Source organism: Nomascus leucogenys, chromosome 2 (genome assembly GCF_006542625.1).
Source record: "Nomascus leucogenys isolate Asia chromosome 2, Asia_NLE_v1, whole genome shotgun sequence".
Taxonomy (NCBI): domain Eukaryota; kingdom Metazoa; phylum Chordata; class Mammalia; order Primates; family Hylobatidae; genus Nomascus; species Nomascus leucogenys.
Window position 1 is genome coordinate 90,867,752 of NC_044382.1, and position 23,633 is coordinate 90,891,384.

The 23,633-nt window shown below is 36.2% G+C and overlaps 1 protein-coding gene across 5 annotated transcripts in view; it reads left to right on the forward strand.

Moving 5' to 3' along the window:
- The window catches only part of ATG10 (autophagy related 10), a 416,286-nt gene that overhangs the window by 196,001 nt on the left and 196,652 nt on the right, over positions 1 to 23,633 (forward strand). For all 5 annotated transcript variants that reach the window (XM_030800849.1, XM_030800857.1, XM_030800841.1 and 2 more), the window contains exon 3: positions 5,569 to 5,676. In XM_030800849.1, the coding sequence (XP_030656709.1) occupies positions 5,569 to 5,676 (108 nt within the window). The remainder of the gene's footprint in view (positions 1 to 5,568; positions 5,677 to 23,633) is intronic.

The window sequence follows — 23,633 nt, forward strand, 5'->3', positions numbered from 1 at the left end:
TTATTTGGATATAAAATAATTTAGCCAATCCTCACTGATGGAAATTTAGGTTGTTTCCAACCTTATACTATTAAAATAATACATTAATAATCATTCATATGAATTTTATTTACTACATATGTAACTATATCCATAAGGTAAATTCTTGGAAGTAACATTTCTGGATCCAAGGTGTGTGCATTTTAAATTTTGATAGTTTTTGCCAACCTGCTCTTCAGGGATCTTATGCTAATTTAAACTCCCCTGCCCCAGCAATGTATGAGAGTGCCTGCTTGTTTTATCCATGTCTTTGTCTATACATTCCCTTTCATACTTTTTGATCTTTGCCAATCTGATAGGTAAGAAATGTTATCACAGTTTTTAATTTGCATTTTTCTTATGGCTAACATTGAACATATTTTTATCTACATGTATTTCCTCTTTAGTAAACTATCTATATATCCTTTGCTCATTTTCCTATTGGGCTGTTGAACCCCTTCCTGTTGATTTGGTGGAACTATTTATATTTTGAGGAAATTAAAGCTATTTTATATTGAAAAAATTAGTTCTTTTCTGTGATATGAGCTACAAATGCTTTTTCACATTTTGATATGTCTTTTGACTTTATGTTGTTAAGAATTTGTTTGCGTGCCATAGAATTTACCAGTCTTTTATGACTTCTGGGTTTTTATCATATTAAAAAATATGTGTTCTCCTATATTTTCATCTAGCACATTTAGGGTTTTTTTCTCATTTAAATATTTCTTATTTTGGTCTTAGGTGAAGGGCATTCTATTTAGATAACTGGAAGAGTTTGGGCTGTGAGGAAGTATTCTCTTTATAATGAATGTTGTTTGGGTTATAACAGCTGGACATTTCTTATTAATTATTCTTCTATAGTGACAGAGTGAAGCATCATGCTTTGTGGTGAATGGACAGCAAGGAGACCTAATAGCTGAAGTGTAGTTGGACTTGGAGCAATTTTAAGTTACAAGACTACTGGCAGTTTCAGAGGGCCAGGTCAAGACTGACCAAGTTGCCAGAAATTAGTTTTTGGGGCAGTAGTAAAGACTGCTTCAAAGGCAGTCTCAGCATGGTCAAAGCTCCAAGAAGAGAGCATTAACAGAGGTGATTTTAGCATTTGGAGAACTCCAGGTGAGCTATGATGTTCATGAAGATCTTGAGTTGTTTGTGGACTTCTCTCCTGAGGTAGCTGCAGATTACCTGATTGACTCTGTTCATCGAGTTCAAAAGAGGGGCTCCAAGGAATTGAGTGCAGTGGTTCTCAACTCTGGCTGCTGTGCTAGAATCTGCTAGGTAGATTCTGACTTAATTGGTCTGAGGTGAGACACCAGCAACATTTTGAAAACTCCGCAGTTGGTTCTAATGTGCAGCTCGGATTGAGAACCATTGTTAATGCAGTCTCTTTGAGTTGCTGTCTCTTTGAGTCAGAGATTGCAGTACATGCCTCAGTGCTTCCAAAATGTGCATACAAATCACCTGGGGATTATGTTTTACATGCAGAATCAGGAGGTCTGGGGTGGGGCTTGAGATTCTGCATGTCTGTCTTAATAAGCTCGCAGCTTATGCTGTGGCTGGTCCCCAGACCACACTTGAGTGGCTTGAGTTTGTTACTTGAAGTGCAAAGCACTGGCCCACACCAGTCCACGAGAGTCAATAAAGCCATGGTCCTGCTCTCTTGCAGAATTTGCTTAGTGTACTACAAAGAATACTCAGGTCAAGAGATCTGCTTTCCACTTCCTGCTCTGCCTCCAACTAATTAGTGTAAGACAAGTTTCTTAGAAGTGCTTTAGTACTTCACCCTCTTATCTCTAAAATGAGAGGCTTGAATTGGATAAACTTGAAGGTTCCCTTTGTTTTTAAATCCTCTCATGCTTGTCCAGGATGTTTTCAGACTCTATCTGGATCAGGTTTTTATGTGGGATGGAATCTGGATCTTATAAAGACATTGTCATCCCTTAGAGGATGGAGGCCTAGGCCCTGAGCTTATGATCTAGTGGGAGAAATAAAACTAACAAATGTTAAAAAATTAAAGAAGAGTTAAATATTCAAGTGTAAGCTATGATAAGTACAAAAAGAATGCAGGGAAACTAGAGAGGAGTGTTAATTGGAATGGTCAGGAAAACTTCATTGCCAAGGGGGAATTTGATTTAACATCGTTTACTGGGCTAGATGGACTGCAGGGCTGATGAGAGTGGTGGTTCTCCTGCTTTTGAGTTTGCTTGTCTCTAAAACAGCATCCTTCAACAGTGAAGAACAAAACATATTTTTCTGCCTTAAATTAAAACAAAGTAGAAGAAAGACCTAGTTCTGTGGAAGTGTTTAAAGGGAAATCAAAATCCAGAAAACTCTATATTTAATTTTTCAAGGCTAATCTTGACTGAAAAGATTGATACTGAAAAAAAATCACCACTACCAAATATAGAGCCAAAAACCCAGTGTACCTCCCTAGTGATAATAAAAAATGGTATTAGAAATTACCTAAAATGTAAGTAAATTCCTCAGATTTTAAGTATTATTGAAAGTGACATATCTCTTTATCTTAACTAATTGGGAAAGAGACCGGATAATTTATTTAGATTTTATAACATAGGTGCACAAGAATTTTTGACTCACCTCTTTTAATGTCAAAAGAGATGTATTTTGCATTGTAATTAGAATTTTACTAAATTTTATGTTCCCTTAACAGGAGGTTATGTGACCAGGGCTCAGGTATAGAAAAATACAAAATAGAGCAGTTACCCTCATTTAATGAGCTATATTTAGTACACACAGTGCAGCTCTGTGTTCTCCGAATATCCTGAGAGTTTTGGTTTTTATCTCTATGGCTAGATCATTTTGAAATTGCAGACTTGGAATAATTTTTCTCACAAACACATGCTATTATAGTTTTACTGTATAGTCATGCTGCATAATGACATTTCGGTCAAGAACAGACCACATGTACAATGTTCCCAAAAGATTATAATACTGTATTTTTGCTGTACATTTTCTTTGTTTAGATATGCTTAGATACACAAATACTTACCATTTTGTTACAATTGCCTGCAATTAATACAGTAACATGCTGTACAGGTTTGCAGCCTAGGAGCAAGCAACTATGTCATATAGCCTACGTATGTAGGAGGCCATACCATTTGGGTTTGTGTAAGCACAGTCTATGATGTTTGTACAATGACAGAATAGCCCAGTGACGTGTTTCTCAGAAGGTATTCCTGCCATTAAGTGATGCATGACTGTATATGGTAAATCTTTTATATAATCAACTATTGATTATCTACCACAATGAGATTGACAATACAATAGAAATCTTCTATTTTTAAACTAATAAACACAAATTTATGTTACTTAATAGCAAAATTATTTTGGTTGCAAGTGACAGAAAACCCAACCCATTGGGTGAAGCAAAGAAGGGACTTTTTGGGGCTGTGTAATTGAAAAATCTGAGCTAGAACTAGTTTCAGATATGGTTGGTGTAAATAATGTAGTCAGAATGTGGTTTCTGTGTATCTCATGGTCTTGCTTTCCTCTGAGTTGCAGAGCCAACTTTGTTTAATTACATGATGGCTGCCAGGTGTGTGTGTGTGTGTGTGTGTGTGTGTGTGTGTGTGTGTGTGTGTGTGTGGTCTGTCTGGCTCAAACCTAGTGGAAAAGAGAACAGCCACCTTTCTCAACCCCCCCAAACCAAATCCTGAATTTCATCCCATTGGCTGTGATTGTAGATCATTTGTCCTCCAGAGTCTCTGGGGCCAGCAGTACTGATTGGCAAGATTGGAGATCTGTGTCTATCCCTGGAGCTATAATTAGTGTAACAGTAGCCAGTGCTCCTCTAAGGAACCATTCCCTTCTCAATCAGGAAATGGTTCCTTAGAGGAGCAATGACTACTGCTCCAAAAGAAGGAAGAATGGATGTTGGATGTGAAACAGCGTCAATGACAACAGTCACTACATATATCTGTCTCAATTTAAGCCAATGTTAAATTTACATTTTTCGAAATACAAAGGTTTCAATGGTAGAAGACCATTACAGGATCTGCTTTGTGGTCAGATAGTGTAGAGCTGGAATTTAAAACAGTAATTCCATCTACAAAATGGATATCCTTAATGAAATAATTAAAAATGACAGTATTGGATATCTGATGGCCTACTTTCCAGGCAGGAATGATATTAAAAATATTTAACAACCTGTGACAGAGGCATCAACCAATCAGAATGAGTTGAATCTAACCAATCAACAACAAACCAGTGCAGCCCCCTGAGTGAGGGCTGGCTGTTTGTCAGCACAACTTACTGGGAGGCATTCTTAAGGTGCTGCCAAGTGTCTTAAAAAATAGAGTTACTGTATTAGTTTCCTAGGAATGTTATAACAAGGTACCACAAACTGGGTGACTTAAAGTAACAGAAATTTATTCTCTCACAGTTCTGGAGGTGAGAAATCTGAAATCAAGATGTTGGCAGGGTCCTGCTCCCACCAGAGGCTCTAGGGAAGGACCATTCCTTACTGCTTCTAGCTTTTCTTTAGCTCCTAGATGCGCCGCTCCAGTCTTCATCTTCACATGGCTTTCTTCCCTGTTTGTGTCACTGCATCCAAATTTCCCTCTTCTTATAGGAAGATTAACCCCTTAGTCCTTATTATCATTTTAATTCTATTAAAATGTAAATGTTGGTGTGACAATTTGGTGGGGAATTAATATTTATTGGCATGTATGTTTGTGCTTGGGGAGGTATTATATTCTTACACATGACTTTATTGATTTCAAACAAGTGTTACCTTAAAAAAATGGAACTGGCCACAATTAGATGAACATCATTCATTAGTGTATTTAAGAGCAAGTACAAGAAACAGGAGACAAATACTGGTAAAGGGCTCAGAAACCATATTTTGTAAGGAGTATTTGCAAATGGTGGTCATTTCTTCAGCGCTTGGAAGAACAGCTGTGTGGAAAAGGGATTAGACTTCAGAGGGCAGAACTAAGTAAGTTAAAGGATGTGAAATACAGGACAAAACTTTCTTAATGTACAATGCACTAAAATGGAAATGGCCACTGTATAAGGGAGTAACAAGGGCCAGTTCCTGGAGGTGCTCAGGCAGTTGCTGAGATGCATAATTACCTTTCTGGGACATTTTCATAGAGATCTTGCCTTGAGAAAGAAATTGAAATGGAAGCTTTCTTGCAGCTTTGAGATCTATTTCAAGTCCTAAAATTGTTCTCTATGTGTATGCCATGAAAATCAATATTAATTATGTGACAAGCTATTTCTATAAGCTAAAGTTTTGTTCTGTGATCTTGGTGCTATGGACTAGTCAGGAAAAAAGGGAAAGGTTTAATCTAGGAGGGGGGAAAGATCATTAATAAATAAGAAAGGTAGGAGAATAAAACTTGCATTTATTGAGTACTTACTATGTGCAGGGTGTTGGACTAGTCTCTTTATCCATATAGTCTCATCTCATTTACTACATTTAGTTTTTCACTGATCAGTTTGAAACTTATGGGAAGTGGTTCTTAAAATGATGAATTCTTAAAATAATTGGCATTTTCTTATATATTTTTTGGTGATGAAACACAGGACTGTTCTGATGGCTACATGTGCAAAATACACTTTCAAATTAAGAATGGGTCTGTGACGTCACGTCCAGGAGCATCTACCCATGGACAGACATGTCTTCCCATGGAGGTGAGTAGTTTAATGCGTCATGTTCTTTTCAGTCTCTGTAAAGTATACATTTAAAAATTTATACTTGGGCCGGGCGCGGTGGCTCACGCTTGTAATCCCAGCACTTTGGGAGGCCGAGGCGGGCGGATCACGAGGTCAGGAGATCGAGACCACGGTGAAACCCCGTCTCTACTAAAAATACAAAAAATTAGCCGGGCGTGGTGGCGGGCGCCTGTAGTCCCAGCTACTGGGAGAGGCTGAGGCAGGAGAATGGCGTGAACCCGGGAGGCGGAGCTTGCAGTAAGCCGAGATTGCGCCACTGCACTCCAGCCTGGGCGACAGAGCGAGACTCCGTCTCAAAAAAAATAAAATAAAATAAAATAAAAAATAAAAATTTATACTTTAATGACTCCATCGCATTCCATCCTATGGAAGCACCACAATTATATGGCACTCATATTGAAATAAAATACTTTAATTCTGTTAAGTAAATATTTTAAAAACTTTAAACTTCTTCCCATTGGAGAGAGATCCAATGGCAATTGGATCCTGGGCCTGTTGTAGGGGGAGAAGGAGGTATTTTCCTTTGTAATACTGAAAGCAAGAATTGTGGTAAAGTTATATAAGATCCAGTCTGACTCCAGATTGTAGTGAGCCGTCATACTTTTGGTTTCTCTTGGACCTGAATACCACAGATGCCTTCTGTTGTCTATTGATTTTTTTTTCCAAGTAAAATTCCCTGAAGATAATATAGCCCTAGCCCCAGGCTGCTTAATACTTGATTGGAGACCTCTTTACCTGCTCTGCCTTTAGCCCCTTTTCCCTTGAAAATATGCTGGATCTGGGTCTTATTCCTTAGGGGACTTTAACCTTGACTTGAAAATCTTGCTGAACCAAATTTTATTATGGTACTAATGACTGAGTGGTTTTCTGAGATATTTTCATTTTTCTTTCTATTGAAATGCAAATAGTCTTATTGTATTTCTTGTGAAAAAAATTGTATATACCCATTGTAAAAATAAATAATAGAGAAATATATAAAAAGGATTTAAAAATGTCTCATATGTCCTTCAGTAGTTTACCATTGGTAATATTTTAGTTAGTATCCTTTCACATATTTCTGTCATATACACACACATACATACTTTTTTTTTTTTTGTGCAGTGAACGAGTATATCATGGACATCTTTCCATGTCAGTAAATGCAGATTTCCATAGTTCTCTTTAATGACTCCATTGCATTCCATCCTATGGAAGCACCACAATTATATGGCACTCATATTGAAATAAAATACTTGAATTTTGAAAGAAGATTGGTGAGGACCTAATTATTTCAACACAAAAGAAGAAATCACTAGTGTTTGAATTCTGAGCATCCTGGGAAAATGAAAGAGATGACTTTTTTTTTTTTGTGCAGGAAGAACTGTTTCTCAGAACATGTTAAATCAAACCCATTTGCCAATCAGACATCAGCCCCCTTGCCTGTATATGATGCTGGCCTGCAAGTAACTTTCACCTATTTATAATTTGGTTTGCAAGTTATTCTTGAGAGTATTGTGCTTGGTAATAAGCTAAGTGCCCCCAGATGGGTGCTTGAATTTTGATTACTGCTTCATGGTTCCAATAACCAACATCAAATTTGAAGCCAAGCATATTAGGAAGCTTTTCAATTCATTATATATTAACTTAAAAAAAGTTTTAAAAATTAACATAGAAATGATGATTAAAAAAATGAATTACTAGTTTTTGCCTAAGAAGTTGGCAGAGATTTGAAAAGCACTAAAAAGTGGTGTTGACAGTGTGAGGGAACTGACACTTTCTGGTTGATGTTTTAACTTCACAAAGTTTAAAGATGTGCACATACTATGAATAATCTAGTCCAATTCTAGGAATTTAGCCTCATAAAATATAATTTTTTTCAACATTTTTCATTTCCAACATTTTCCAATAAATTTGAAACATATGGAAAAATTGAAAGAATTTTGCAGTGAATATCTATATACTTACCACCTAAAGTCTACCATTAACATTTTGCTGTGCTTGCTTTATTATATGTTGATCCCTCTGTCTATTAATACATCTTATTTTTTGATGCAATAATTTTAATCAAAGTAAATTGCACACAAATACTCATATAATATTTGAGTACACAAAGATTTACCTGCAAGAATATGAGCCCTTATTTATAATAGGAAAAATGAAAACAATGGAAATATACAATAGTAATGGATTGGTTAATTACGGCACATCTCTAGATGGATACAGTCATTAAAAATGGTATTCTAGGTGACTGTTTAATTACACAGGTTAAATGTTCATGTTGGCTGGGTGCGGTAGCTCAACGCCTGTAATACCAGTACTTTGAGAGGCCGAGGCAGGCAGATCACCTGAGCTTAGGAGTTCAAGACCAGCCTGGTCAACATGGTGAAACCCCATCTCTACTAAAAACACAAAATTTAGCCAGGTGTGGGGGCATGTGCCTATGGTCCTAGCTACTCAGGAGGCTGAGACAGGAGAATTGAGCCTGGGAGGTGGAGGTTGCAGTGAGCTGAGATTACATCATTGGTGGGTGACAGAGTGAGACCTTGTCTGGGAAAAAAAAAAAGTTCATGTTAAGTGAAAAAAAGGTAGATTATGTGGTATAAACAATAGAATCTGAGTATGGTTAACATTCTTCAAACTGTATTGACTATTACAATTTTAAATTATGATTCTTTTTAAAATTTATCTCTTCAAAGAGTGAAACCTATAACTCTTTTCTCTCACTCCCTTGAAATCCCCAAGGTTATTTTTGCTTGGTCCAGTGATTTCATTTGGAGTCACTGTCCATCCTTGTAAGTTTCCATTACTGCTGTAGCTCTGGTAGGCATCCCTCTCTTTTTTTCTCAGATAAGAGCAGAAGATTTTAAAGTTTAGAACAAGACAGCCCAGTACCCCATCTTTGTGTATCTCCCAGCTTCCCCACCTCTCTATAGCAGAAACAGTAATTGAAAGATTACATATACATATACAAACATATAATATTCACATAAGGCCTAGAAATAATTTCCCCCCTTCCAATCACATAAGATTTTCTTAGAATTTTTTTTTTCCTTTTTCTTTACGTTTATTCTTGTTCTTTCTCTTCAGGAATTTGTTTTAAAAATATATGTCCTTTATCTCTCCTTCTTAGTACTCCTCAGACTCATGCTTATTGTTTTAAAAGCCAGATTGCTTCCTTAGACCGTAAAGCCCATGGAGGTAAGATGACTCAGTGAGTATCTATTATTTGACTAAACCTTCAGGTTTAATTACCCATAGAACTAGCTCACTTAACAAATCAGATGCCTCTGTATTTTGATATAAACTGGATAATCTAGTGAATTACTTAGAATTGATTAAATTATATGTTTATTATACATATATACTACATATACATAATATATTTATCATATATACAATATATGTAATATAGTATATTATAAAAAAGTGTGGGTGTATGTGTATATATGTGTATTTACATATACATATATACACATATATGTGTATTTACATATACATATATATGTGTATTTACATATACATATATACACATATATGTGTATACATACATATATACACATACCTTTTTTTTTTTTTTTTTACAGACAGGGTCTTGCTCTGTCTCGCAGGCTGGAGTGCAGTGGCACAGTCATAGCTCACTGAATCATCTAATTCCTGGGCTCAAGTGATCCCCTCACCTCTGCCTCCCAAGTAGCTGGGACTGCAGGCATGCACCACCATGCCTAGCTAATTTAAGAATTTTTTTTAGAGATGTGGGTCTTGCTCTGTTGCCCGGGCTTGTCTCAAAGTCCTGGCCTCAAGTGTTCCTCTCTCCTCAGCTTCCCAAAGTGCTGAGATTACAGGCATGAGCCACTGTGTCCAGGCTGAATTCTAAAAGAGTTTAGTTTCTACTAGAATAACATTTTTTTTCAACAATCAATTTACATAGAAAAATCAACAATGTTTAAAAAGAGAGGTTTGCAGGGAGTTTTTAGTAGTTTGTATTTCTGAGTTGTCACAGGAATGGAATTGGATGATAAACCCTTCATCTTCCAGTCAACTCCAGTGTTTTATTTTTAATATTTGGCAACTCATAGTAAATTTAGTCTGCCTAATTTACTCAGATTATAACAACAGCACAAGTAGAAGAAAGAGTGCTAGACTTGGAGATAGAAATTGTTTTGTAGTTCTCTTCGCTATTTACTAGTAATGTAACCTTGAGTAAACTTCAGTGTTCTCATTCAAACTGTGGGCCCTTCTTACTTCCTGTTTTGGTTGGATATAACAAGCATACAGTGCTATTATTAATACTAATAATGTCACACATATAATTATCTTTTTATGGTTATCTCATAATTATGCAAGAAGAAGCAGGATGTGAATGGAGAAACATGAAGGAGCAGGAAGAGAGCAGAGACTGTAACACTTCCTTTCTTTCCATATTCTATTCTTACCTTTAGACGCTGGGAATAATGAGTAGCCTCCAAGTTGGAAACTAACCCTTATTCAGCCACCACCACCAGTTATCTCAGAGAGTGGTACAGAGACAAATGAGAGTGACTGTCACTAAAAAACAGTGGTAGACTAATTAGAGCATTTAAAACATTCCATTTGAACTACATATATAATGTCTTACTTTCCTAGATCAACATTAGACAGAGATGTATTTTCCTCTTAAGTTCTCTCTTTCTTCATCATAGATTTGTTTATAAGTTTTATTTAGTCAGTAGTGTAATTAGAGGTATGGCAATTTGAATTTTTTTAGTTTTTCATTTTAAAATACCTCAGATGGCCAGATATGGTGGCTCACACCTGTAATCCCAGTGCTTCGTTATGCCAAGAGGGGAGGATTGCTTGAGGCCAGGAGTTTGAAATCAGCCTGGACAGTATAGTGAGACTCCATCACTACAAAAACAAGAAAAATTAGGTGGGCCTGGTGGCATTCACCTGTAGTCCTAGCTACTCGGAGGCTGGGACAGACGGATTGCATAAGCCTGGGTGTTTGAGGTTACAGTGAGCTATGATCACACCACTGCGCTCTATCTAGTATGGGCAACAGAACAAGACTCTGTCTCAAAATAAAAACAAAAAAACCAAAAACAAAATATCTCAGAATTAATGTTTTATCTTAATAGATAGGACATTTGTGATATCAGTAGAAGATATTGTGACAATTTAAGTGGAATGTAATTAGATAAGGAACAGCCATCTATTGTTTGTTTCAAAAATGCAATGAACTGCTACAATTTTTTTTTTTTTTTTTTTTTGAGACAGAGTCTCACTCTGTTGCCCGGGCTGGACTGCAATGGTGTGATTTCGGTTCACTGCAACCTCTGCCTCCCAGATTCAGGTGATTCTCCTGCCTCAGCCTCCTGAGTAGCTGGGATTACAGGCACCCATCATCATGCCTGGCTAATTTTTGTATTTTTGTAGAGACGGGATTTCACCATGTTGGCCAGGCTGGTCTCGAACTCCTGATCTCAGGTGATCCGCCCACCTCGGCCTCCCAAAGTGCTGGGATTACAGGCATTGAGCCACCATGCCAGGCTGAACTGCTAACATTTTAAAAACTGAGACCTATCAGAGGGTAGAGGGTCAGAGGAGGGAGAGGATCAGGAAAAATAACTAATGGGTAATAGGCTTAATATCTGGGTGATGAAATAATCTGCACAAGAAACTCCCATGACACAAGTTTACCTGTGTAACAAACCTGCACATGTACCCCTGAACTGAAAAGTTAAAAAAATTGAATAAGCAAATTTCATGAAAGGGATTGATTGTGCTCATGATAGATGAACTCAAGGAATAATCCTAATTTGTACAAATTATCAAATTTAGCTGTAAGTGATTTTACAGACTAGATTATCTACCATGAAAAATTATTGGTAGTTTTGTGATATTAATAAGTTTTATAATCTTGCAAGCAACTGTATAAAACAACATTATTTTTCATTTCAACCATCGCTGATCAAAAGACACTTCAACTCTGCACTGAAGAGTCATAAACTCTTATTTAACTATTGTCCTTGGGATTCCAAAACAGGATTTAGGTAAAATACATCATCTTTTGATCCTAAATATATGATGATCAAAAGTCTAAATTTTTTTTTTTTTACATTTTTCTTCTAAATTAGTTGTATTTGTAGATAGTTGAACAACCATACCAAAGATATGTAGATATGTGAATGGATATCAAGCTTGAGGGAAGGGTTTTTGTGGAGTTAGAGAGTATTATTTGCTTAGCTCCCAATGTTTTTATTGGATGAAATATTAGATTAACATTTTTTTATCAATGACCTTAACAGATTCTGTTTCAACACACATTTATGCCAGCATTAATGCCTTCATGTATTAACATTTTAATTCCCCCAAAGTAATACTTATCATGGTCAATTATTTCTGTTACATACCAGTTCATCATACTAGTTACTTTATTATCTTATTTAATCTTCACAAAACTCTTATGACAATAGATATTAATATTAATATAGCAAATAAATGGATAAGATTAGTGAAGGTGGATAAAAACACAGTTATAATAATAATAACAATAATAATATTATAATAAAGACAGCAGCCTAAGTTTATGGAGGACTAACTATGGGTGCTGTGCTAAGTGATTTGCGTATATTAATTCATTTCAGCTCATGATATTGATATCTTTATTCTCTTCACTTTATTGTGAGGAAACTGAGACATGACACAAAGGTTAAGCTTGCCTAAGGAAAATAGCTAGGAAGTGATTATGTTCTGGCTTTTGTTATGTTCTGGCTTTGGGAAACAGTAGTTCTTACAGGTTAGTCATATTAAATAAGACATTTATTGAGAGTAGGTAGTATGATTTTGCATGTGACATTTCTGAATTTGTGAGATGAAAGTGAGACTGGCAGTTTTTGAACAAGATATTTTCTTTACCAGTGACCAACAGAAGTATGTTGCATCAATTTAAAATCCTCTAAATATAGGGCCGGGAGCGGTGGCTCACGCCTGTAATCCCAGCACTTTGGGAGGCCGAGTGTGGCAGTTCACTTGAGGCTGTGAGTTTGAGACCAGCCTGGCCAACATGGTGAAACACCATCTCTACTAAAAAAATACAAAAATTAGCTGGGCGTGGTGGCAGGTGCCTGTAATCCTAGCTACTCGGGAGGCTGAGGCAGAAGAATTGCTTGAACCCAGGAGGTGGAGGTTGCAGTGAGCCGAGATTGCACCACTGCACTCCAGCCTAGGCGAGAGAGCAAGACATTGTCTCAAAAAAAAAAAAAAATCCTATAAATATAAATGAATATTTTCAATGGAAGCAAACATAATCAACGCTGGCTTGGGACATCTTATTTTATGTGACACTTATTTTCATAAATGGGTATTGATACTACCATATCGCTTTATCAATTTATGATTTTTTTTTGTATTTAATTGAAGACTTTTCTTAGAGAAATTGAGATATCATTTAATAGTAGTGAAAAACATGATTTAACAATTGATCTACTTTAATGAACCGGAGCATATTGTCCTTATTGAAGCCTTATTTCTATACATGAAGTGATAATTTACAAATAGAAGTGGGAACGAAGTCCTATACTTCAATTAGACAATTTTTGATGAAAATTAACCATTATTAACCCTTAAAATTTTTGTGGATATATTATTGAAAAATAGGTGCTAAACTTAAGTTTTTTTTTTAAGGTTCTAAATTAACTTACTGGCTAATGAAGACTAGAGAGACTAGAGTTGAGAAATAAGGTGTAAGTTTTTTTAAAAAAATTATGTCCGGCACTCATCCACTCAGTAAAAGGAAACAGTATCTAGTTAACTTAGATACTGATTTTTAATAATAAATAGTAAAAATTATTAGTGAATGCTCAGAAGGGGGAAATATCTGAAAGTATTTCCTATGTAACTAGTGTTCTAGCCAACATTGCTTTGTATTTTTTTTTGTCTCTAATGTCTTCATTTATGAAGTTTTGAGTCATTTTCCATAGAATAGAGATAGCCTAGATTTTGTCTTTTGATTCACACAATTCAGCTATCTATACACACTGACTTTAAGTTGGTCAGTAATTTTTATATTATTGAAGTTTGTGTTCTGCTTGAAGTTCGATTACTGTAGTTCCTCTTCCTTTTGCAGAGGTATCAGAGATGGGTACCAAGCATATTTTATTTATCCATTTACTGTCCTCATTACTTTGGAGCCTCAGGTTGCACCTTCAGATTACATTTTTAAAAACTATGAAAATGATAGAGTCATAAAAATAGCGATAATATACTAGTGGAAGAAAAGATTTTTGTCTTAGGGCCTTGTAGTTCACTAACTGGGATTTTCCTTAGACCAGGGCAGGTAGAATATTATAGAAAGTGAGGCCCTCAACAAAAAACAACCTATTATAAATTCCCTGAAGCATAAAACTGAGAATCAGTAACAGGAGATGATCTCAATTGCCAAGGAACATATTCAAAGAATGGTGATCTTCTGAGGTAACCAGGCCTTGAAATACACTCATTTGCCCTAAGGATTTTATTAGGTGGCTTCTAGGAGGAGTTCTATTTTATATGTCCAAAATAGACTCATATGTCAGAGTATTATGTTTTTTTTTTTATAATGGAATAAATGGTGAGCCACAGTTCTCAGTAAGCATTAACAATTTATCTGTAAAGCAACTGCTATTTTTGGACTGAACTATAGATATATTGATAGATGTGAATGATGACTAAGAAGCATGATTACCTCTGTATTTGGGAATGTAATTATTAAAGCAATGTTAAAATGCCAGGAAGTCTGTTATGTTTAATGTGCATAGATGCAAATGGAAGCATGTGTAGTAGTCAGTATTTATTTATTGAATGAATGAATCTAATGCTGACAGATAAATGGATTTTTAAAGGAAATAACTGTGAATGCAGCAGACCCCAATCCCACTTTTGTGTTTTACTGAAGATATTATTAAAGGGTTCAAAGACAAATTAAAATTTAATTCTGTGTAATTTAAAGTGTAAGTATATGCTATACAGTAGTGTGGTCTGTGAGAGGGGAGAGTATAGAATATTCTGAAAACCAGTCATGTCAGATTAGGATCTTTAATTCCAGTAAAACTGGGGATTATTGCACTAAATATACTATTTATTATACAAACTGTATTTTTTTTTTACTAGTATATGTATTTTTTTTAACTAGTATATAACAAAAGTGTTTGTTTATTCATTCTTGAAACTAATCAGAAAGCAACATGTAGAGATGCGGCACTGAAACTATTTGAACCATCTAATGAAATTTGTGACTTAGGGGATCTTAAAGCAGTTTAGTGTTCTGCTATAAAGCCAGGAGTCTTAGATAGAGGCAGGGCCATGCTTCACATTCTGCTGAATCTTCTTTTTACTTTAAGCCCTTGGTACCTGAGTAGTAGCACTTTGCAAAATTTAGAGTGTGTTAGGTTCAGTGAGAGTCTATAACCTAAATGGCTTCTTAAGGTTACTTCTGTCTTTGAAATTCTCTGTGCTGTATTCTCCTTGGCAAAGCAAAAAGAAAATCTACTTTTTGAAATAAATCAAGTTGACTAAATATACATAGGTAACTAATTCTCTTTTTATTTATTAAGCTAGTAGAAAAGGCTTTGTAAAGATACGTGCCATAGCCATTGTATTTTAACTCAGCAGTAAGTTATATCAGATAGTTTCCTTTACATATAGTCGTAATTTTGAGGTATTTTTTTAAAAATCAAAAGTAAGATCATTTCTAGCAGCAGCTGTATATTTAAGAGGATACTGAGCTGATGTTTCTGTACAAAAATCTGACAGGCTTTCATTGTGGAGCATTTATGTCCAATTGTAAAGGTCTAACTTACGAAGCAGTTGTTTCAGAGGAGGGCCATTTAATGCATTATTTTAATTGCCCTAATTATATATTTTTCCCGTTTCTTTTAATGAATTTGGGATGCTTTTCATAGCCAAGACTTGGAACCAACCCAAATGCCCATCAATGATAGACTGGATAAAGAAAATGTGGCACATATATACCATGGAATACTATGCAGCCATAAAAAGGATGAGTTCATGTCCTTTGCAGGGACATGGACGAAGCTGGAAACCATCATTCTCAGCAAACTAACACAGAAACAGAAAACCAAACACCAAATGTTCTCACTCATAAATGGGAGTTGAACAATGAGAATACATGGACACAGGGAGGGGAACGTAACACACCGGGGCCTGTCATGGGGTTGGGGGCGAGGGGAAGGATAGCATTAGGAGAAATACCTAATGTAGATGACAGGTTGATGGGTGCAGCAAACCACCATTGCACATGTATACCTGTGTAACAAACCTGCACATTCTGCATTCTGCACATGTATACCAGAACTTAAAGTATATATATAATTCTTATCTGAAAAAAAAAAGACACTTAATAGATTGTTGGGGGTTTCAAACTTTAGGTGGCTCTTTTTTCATGAAGCATTTCTGAGGAAGATATGTTGACTTTATAATCAAATCTAAAATAAATGAAAGTGAAACCACTACTTAGAACTCTTTTCTGCCCCTTTGATTTTTTTTTTGAAGCCAGTAGAAACTCCATATGTGGAGGGAGATACGTTACTTAGAACATATTACAGTAAGATTTGATCTCACAAAAGATTAAGTAGAATCTAAAATTTGAGTTTTCAAAATTATTTTATTAAGTATATTTACAATTTTATTCCTTAGTTTAAAAGATTAATCTAAAAATACTTTATGGAATGAAGGGAATTCCCATTAGCATAATATTCTATGCAGGGCTCAAAAACAATCTTCTCATATATCCTAAAGGAATTCATTGTTGAAGTAGCAATGTGGAATCTCATGATATGAATGGCAAGCTTCAGATATTAAAATGATTGTTGAATTTTTTTGGTAGCTTGAATGAGATTGACTACTTTCCAGGATTTTTTTTTTTTAACTGTTGGGTAAAGACTAACCATTGCATAGAGTATCATTTTTACATAAAATCATTGCCCAGAACAATGGCTTATATAGCCCCTGATATTTCATCCACTAATACCTGAAATGTTCACTATGAAAGAGACTTTATTAAAAATGCAGATGAATTATTTTGGGAAAAGGGAACAAAACATTTTCAAACTGGAATAGTGGTTCTGAACCCTGTGACTGGACTCTAAGCTCTGATTTGGTTAGATCACTTCCATCACAACTGTGTCCTTAGCATTTAGCACAGTGCTTGGCACATAAATGCCAGAAACTGCTATCGCTTATCTCTTGACTTTTTGGGGTTAGAACTATCTAGAATTTCTTCTCTTCTCAATATACTGCAAACTTAACTAAAAGTCAGCAATATTAGTATAAATATTTTGTCATTATCAGTTTAGTATCTATTTTATTAAAGGATACTTATTAAATAAAGTGGCCAGGAATATTTTGTTAAAGTTTATTTCTGAATTTGTGTGCTTAATGGCAAATAATAATTTGACCTTAAAGCAAAAGGAAATAACCAAGGATTACATTGTTAAAGATTTTCAAAAGGGAGACATCAAAGTGTTTTAACAATATTGTTTTTGATTGCATAAATGTGATATGGGAACTTCAATAATGCTCTTCCATATGGTGCCTGCGAATATGTTGTTTTGGATTGTTTGCTCTTAGCAAGTATAAGTCTTATTTATGTATTTGTGATAAGCATTGAGAGAAGCTACATGTAGTTCAAGCTGACCTCATAGGAGCCTTAGGATAGAGATTACATGTTTGTCTCAGCTACAGTTCAGATGCATTGAAAAGGCCAGGAAGGCTGTCAAGTTGGCAATGGCACCTAAAGACTGTCCTGATGGATGCCTGAGAAAATGCCTTTTTTGGTCAGAGTCAGAGGGTACAACAGCCTGGCAGACTAAATCTCGTCTCTGTGCTCCAATTGCTCAACTTTAGCTTATTTTGAAGGAAAAGAAAAGTAGGAATCTGGAAGGGACAAGGTATTTTTAGATAAGATTATTAAAATGACTGTTGGCTATTCTGAAATAACATTATTAAATATTCTCTTTCCAATAATTATTTGTGAAGCATTTCACCCTCAGCCTTCCTTTAAGTTTTTTAGATATGAAAAAGAAGGAGAAAAATATCAATGTAACAATTATCTCAAACTCTGAAATTCTTCTCTCTGTTCACATCTTCCTTATTTTCAACTGTATTTATGCTTCTCTCTGAACATTCTTTGTATATTCTTTTTGTGTCAAGGCCCTCAACGACATCAGTCCTCTTTTATTTCTCTTGCTTTCTTACTTAGTCTTGACCTTGGCTACTTCAGCAATGCCCACAACAGGACCTGGGTTCCATGTCCCTTGGCCTTATGCTTTGTGTTATCCCTATATTGCCACTTCCCAATCCTCTTCTACAATCCCCTCTGTCTTCTTTCTTTCACTCCGAGGTTTTGTGAATAAGTAATCTATAGTACCTGGACTTTTTCGTCACTTGTTCCAACTTCAACTCTTTTTCTTTTGGCTTCTACCAAAATCAAGCTATGGAAATTGCCTCTTTCTAAGTTACTAGCTACCTTACAATCACCACATCTAATGCCTTCACCTTTCTTGACCACATTGTAACATTTGACACTACTGACTAAGCCCCTTCCTCTTGAAATTGTCTCGTTTTTGTCTCTGTGACACTGGTGACAAGGAATATATTTTTTATTCCCCCTTTCTAATAGGCCATTTTAACTATTGTTCTATGGCAGTAGTTCAAACATCTCCCCTAAGTCAGAGTCCTTGCAGGAGGGTTGGAGGTCAACCTATGTAAATCAAGATGAATCCAGAGAGGAGGCATGGGGCTGAAAATGAGAATCTGAATCAAGAGTCATGAATATAGAGCTGATCGTAGGGGATCTTGGGAAATTACCTCCAATAAAGCAGAAGTGCCCCCAGCTTTCCATTCTGACAGCAGGCATCCTGATAAGTCAGACTGACTTAAAAACACATGGTTGGAATCTGGCAACAAGAAACTTGGAGGCTGAGGATGGATTCCATGTCTCCCTCTGTCTACCTTATGAAACTATCAACCAATCCTGGCTTCTGTAATCACTCAGCAGTTGGGAGAGAGGCTGCAGGAGCACACCCTGGGTGTTTCTGAGGTGGGATGCCAACTTCCAAAAATGTTTCTTCAGATCATGCTCCTTTGATCACGCAGGGTATTGGAATTAACCTTAGTGCCAGAGGAATCTAGTACCTTTTCCTCTATGTATTATACCTTGGGTCCTTGGGGATGGCTGAGAGAGGTGCACATGGTGATACGTATAGAGGGTAGTGGTGGGAAGCAAGAGGGGCTCTGCACTAAGGAAAGTAATTGTCAGTAGAAGATGAAGAATGTTGAGTTGTGACTTTAGATTGGGCTGCGAAATAGTCAGTGTTTTTAGCAGTTTGTCTGAATCTCCCCTCCAGAGGGGTATTAGGCTAGCTGTGCTAGGGTATTAGCCAGGTTGCTTGTGTGCTGTTAGGTTCCTGAGTCTGGGATTCCTATTCAAGTTAGCAGGGAGTACTCAAAGTCAGAGAGATAGACCAAGTCAGAATCTGTTAAGGAAAGCTGAGATTTAAACACCAGGAAGTGTCCAAAGAATTGGAGGGAGTGATGGTGTCAAGGGTTTGAAGTTAGGCAGAAGTGAGAGTGCAGTGAGATTAGGTGGGGATAAAGTGAGGAGGATCCTAAGTGATTACCCTCACTAATTTCAAGTATGCTGGAACTTCTTTGCAGTTGATGGATGGATGGTATTTGACTGTGTCAGTAGGTTTGAGGGGTTAGGCAAAGCTAAGAGGTAGTATGAACATGTAGGTAGAAGAACCAGATGGAATCTATAATTTTCATGCTTTCTTCTGGCCTTGGTCCTTGTCTATGTATTCTTTGTGCTAGTCTCTTGCTTGCTAGAGGTTATCTGCTGAGTCTTCCTGGATGGTATATAGCTGTTGCAGGGATTGTTTGGTAGCTATGGGTGACAGCTCTGCCCAGAGGTTCTGGGAAGCAGCTGAGTGGAAGCTGTAGTGTCTAGGGTTATATCTCTCCTAATCAGCTGCTCGTTCCTTCAGTGTAAGATCCATAGCTTATTTATCTTTGCAGCACTTTCCCAGGGAATGATTTTGAATAAATGACATACTGGAAGGTGTATTATAAAGAACAATGAAATTTTACTCTGTAGAAAGGCTTTTTGTGAACATAACCAATGCGACATTATTGCTCTACAATGGGGATTTTATGAAACAATGAAGAAAAAATTGAGAATATACATACATGCATCTGCTCCAAGGTATATTAAAAATGAAATTTTAATTGCCGTTTATCCCAAAGGACCAAAAGTGTCTTATTGGACACAAGATCTTTTTAAATAAAAGTTGATCCACCTTCCATACTGGAACTTTTACATATAAGATGGTGTAGTTTAGTGTTCTTTTTAAAAATAATAAATGAATGTTTCAGGAAACCTGTGATAGACTGGAACTGATTTAATGTTATGGATAATTACATAATTAGTGATGTAAAAAATAAACCGTACTATCTACTTGATGGACTGGAGCTGCTGTGAAGGAGGTATGTAATTATACAATCAGCATCCTCCTCCGGTGCTGATTCTAGGTAATACTTTTTCTGCCTTGTCTGAGAAGGGGTCTCCTGTCTTATGTTTCTTGATGTTATCTAAGTGAAGAGAGCTGAGTGTTCAGTAATTCTCAATTCATGAGCTAGGTCTGTGTGAGAGCATCCACTGAACCCAATGACTTTCAAACTTTTAAAATATAAACCCATAATAAGAAATACATTTTACATTAAGACCTAGAACACTCCACACATGCATACCTGAAACCACGGTTCATGAAACAATTCTTACTCTTTCTGATCTATTCTACTCAATCTATCCTGCGCTATTTTGTTTTTTAAAAATGCTGGTCAAGGCCCAGCAATTGATTTCAGAACTTACTAATGGCTCATGAGTCACATTTTGAAAATACAACCTTTGACCCTTAGTGGTTGCTAACATTAGCAGAAGGGATTTGGAAGGTAACATATGGGTCTGCCAGGGGCTTTGTGTAGCAGGTGGTGTGGCATGGTTGAAAGAACAAGGGCCTTAAAGTTAGGGAAATTTGGTTTTACATCCCTACTTTCCCTCCTTCTGTGTGACTTTGAAAATATTACTGAACCTCTTAAAGCCGCAAATCTCTTATCTAGAAAACGGGATCCCAAATACAGGAGTTGGGAGGTTGGGAACTGGGAGCTGTATGTAAGCATGTGTGTGTCTGGATGTGTGTATTAAATATCATGAAGTAAAACAGTTGGCTAATGCTGTGAAAGTAAAACACATATGTGGTAGGTGCTTCATTAAGTTTAGTTTGCTCTCCACATCTTTCTCAACTACAGACACCTCAATTGGAGAAGGATGTCATTACAATCCCTACCTCGCAGGGTGGCTATGAGGATCAAATAAAATGGTGGGAGCCGAAGGTTTACAAACGTTCACTTTTATTAGTGTAACCTTAAGGCAGCTTTACTGCTTCAGAATAAATCTTTGAGTAGAATGGTGAGTCCTACAAATGGTAAGTGACAAAACTAGAAAACGAAACTGGTTTTGAAATTCTGTATCATAACTGTTAGTAGCAAGACTTGTTTGGAGATACAGTGGTACTCTGTGTTGACACTGAAATGCTGCTCCCAAAACTGTTGAAGGATGATTTATAGTGTTTATAGTGCCTATTATAAATCACAATATACATTTGAAGTTCCATATTACATTCTATATAGAATTTAAAAAACTTTAAAATTGTTCCACAAAAGACTTTGCTTCATCAAGACCTGGAAAATGAACACGAAGACAACTAATTACCCTTTTACATAAAATTTCTGTCAATTTTTCTTTACCCAAAGTAGAATGCTGTATAATAATTTAATTGTAAGACTTAGAAAAATGTAAACACCATCTCACAATGTGAAAGCTTGGGATGGTGGGGGAGCTTTCTATTGTGCTTTTTTATATTTTTATAAAACCCCTTTTTTCTTTAAATATGTTATAGTTTTTACAACTTCTGCAATAGTTTATGACTTTGAAATGCTAGTTCCTTTCTAGTTTTAATTTTGGACTTTTTTTGCCTGAAAGGACATTTTTTGGTTTTGTTACTATCTGTGCTCCTTTCTTTCATTCATCTTTTCTTTGGTATTCTACTGAGATTGTGATTATTTAGTGGTAACCTGGGCTTTGTTGGTTGTGTGGAAGGGACATAAATCAGCCAAGGCAGGTATGAGGCAATGACAGCTACAAAGCATCTTTTCCATATCTCTTATTCTCCATGGTATCTAATCTCTGGTTGCTCCGAAATGATTCATTCTCACTTTAAGCATATGTTGGTTGATTGCACTTAATTTTTATGCCGTTTCTAAATTTCCAGTCCCTTAACTTGAATTAGAAAATCACCTAACACTTTATGTTAAGTTTGAGTCACAGTTAGTGATAGTCAGGAGAAAGGACCTGGCTCCTTTAAGACAGAAGCACCTTTTTTCTCTGCCAGAAAGCTCATTGTAAAACTGAAGGACTTAACCAAAAAGGGTTTCAATGTAAATTGAATATTGATAGAGAAGGGAGGTTAATTGGCCTTAGTTACTTGGTTGCTAAGGAAGCATTTTCCTGATTGGGAGGAGAAACCCTCCTGGGTGTTGCACAGCTTCTTGTGGACCTAAGATGCTTTGTTTTATCTCTTGCTTTCTGTTTCTGAGTTGGAAGAGGAAAGAGCAGAAAGCTATCATAGGAATGAAAAGCTGCGTGAAGCAGATGGTTAGGCTCTCTCTTCGTTACAGAAAGAGAGAGCTAAATACTGACTAGCAACAAGCCAGTGCCAGCAAGGACTCTTTGTTTAAGGCAGACAGTTGGAAAATACCATAAGGGCAAGATATAAAGAGCTTGCTGGGAGGACATAGAGAGGTTAGACCAGAGTGTTTTCAGTACCTGAAACATGTAGGCAAGAGAAATCAAAGGCTATTTTGAATGGCATCCAACATCTATGTGAAATCATGGGATTAAAATGTTTTCAATATGGTTAGATTTATTAAGAAAAATTATTTAGTTTGTATTTAGTTGTTTGTGTTTTGCAGGTTTTATACTATATTGTATATTATGTTTAGCAAATTTAGAATTTGTTAATCTATAACGATTTCAACAAAGAATGTTAGTTACAAATATCTCATGTTATTGCATAGTTCATCACTTAGTAATGAAAGTAAATTTGGAGTAAATAAATTACAAATTTTTATTGAAATATTTTTTCAAAGCAAAAATGTCTGTGTAGGCCAGGTGCGCTGGCTCATGCCTGTAATCCCAGCACTTTGGCAGGCTGAGGCAGGTGGATCACTTGAGGTTAGGAATTCGAGGCCAGCCTGGCCAACATAGTGATATGCTGTCTCTACTAAAAATACAAAAATTAGCTGGGTGTGGTGGCGTGCACCAGTAATCTCAGCTACTTGGGAGGCTGAGGCAGGAGAATCACTTGAACCTGGGAGGCAGAGATTGCAGTGAGCTGAGATCACGCCACTGGACTCCAGCCTGGACAACAGAGCAAGACTCTATATCCAACAACAACAACAACAACAAAACAACAGCAACAACAAAAAGTCTTTATATATTGTCTATTTATATATGCTAGGCTCTCTGATTATACTTAAGTAGTTTGTAAGGTTAGTATTTTCACATACTGAATGATACTCCATTAACCCTAGGGAGTTAGTGCCTATACTTATATTTTGCTTAATTTCATTTTTTTCCTTACTGATTCCTTCAACAAACACGTTTTTGGATATCTTTTGAGCATCAGGTACCGTGCTGAAGGATACAAGCATGAAACACTCTAGGAAATAGTGACACACTTCTCAGGAAAGTTTGGAAAATAAAAGTATTTTTACTGGTATTCTCTGATTTGTAATAAGTTTCTTCATTATGGGTATTGAATATTATTGTTTGTACTGAATCT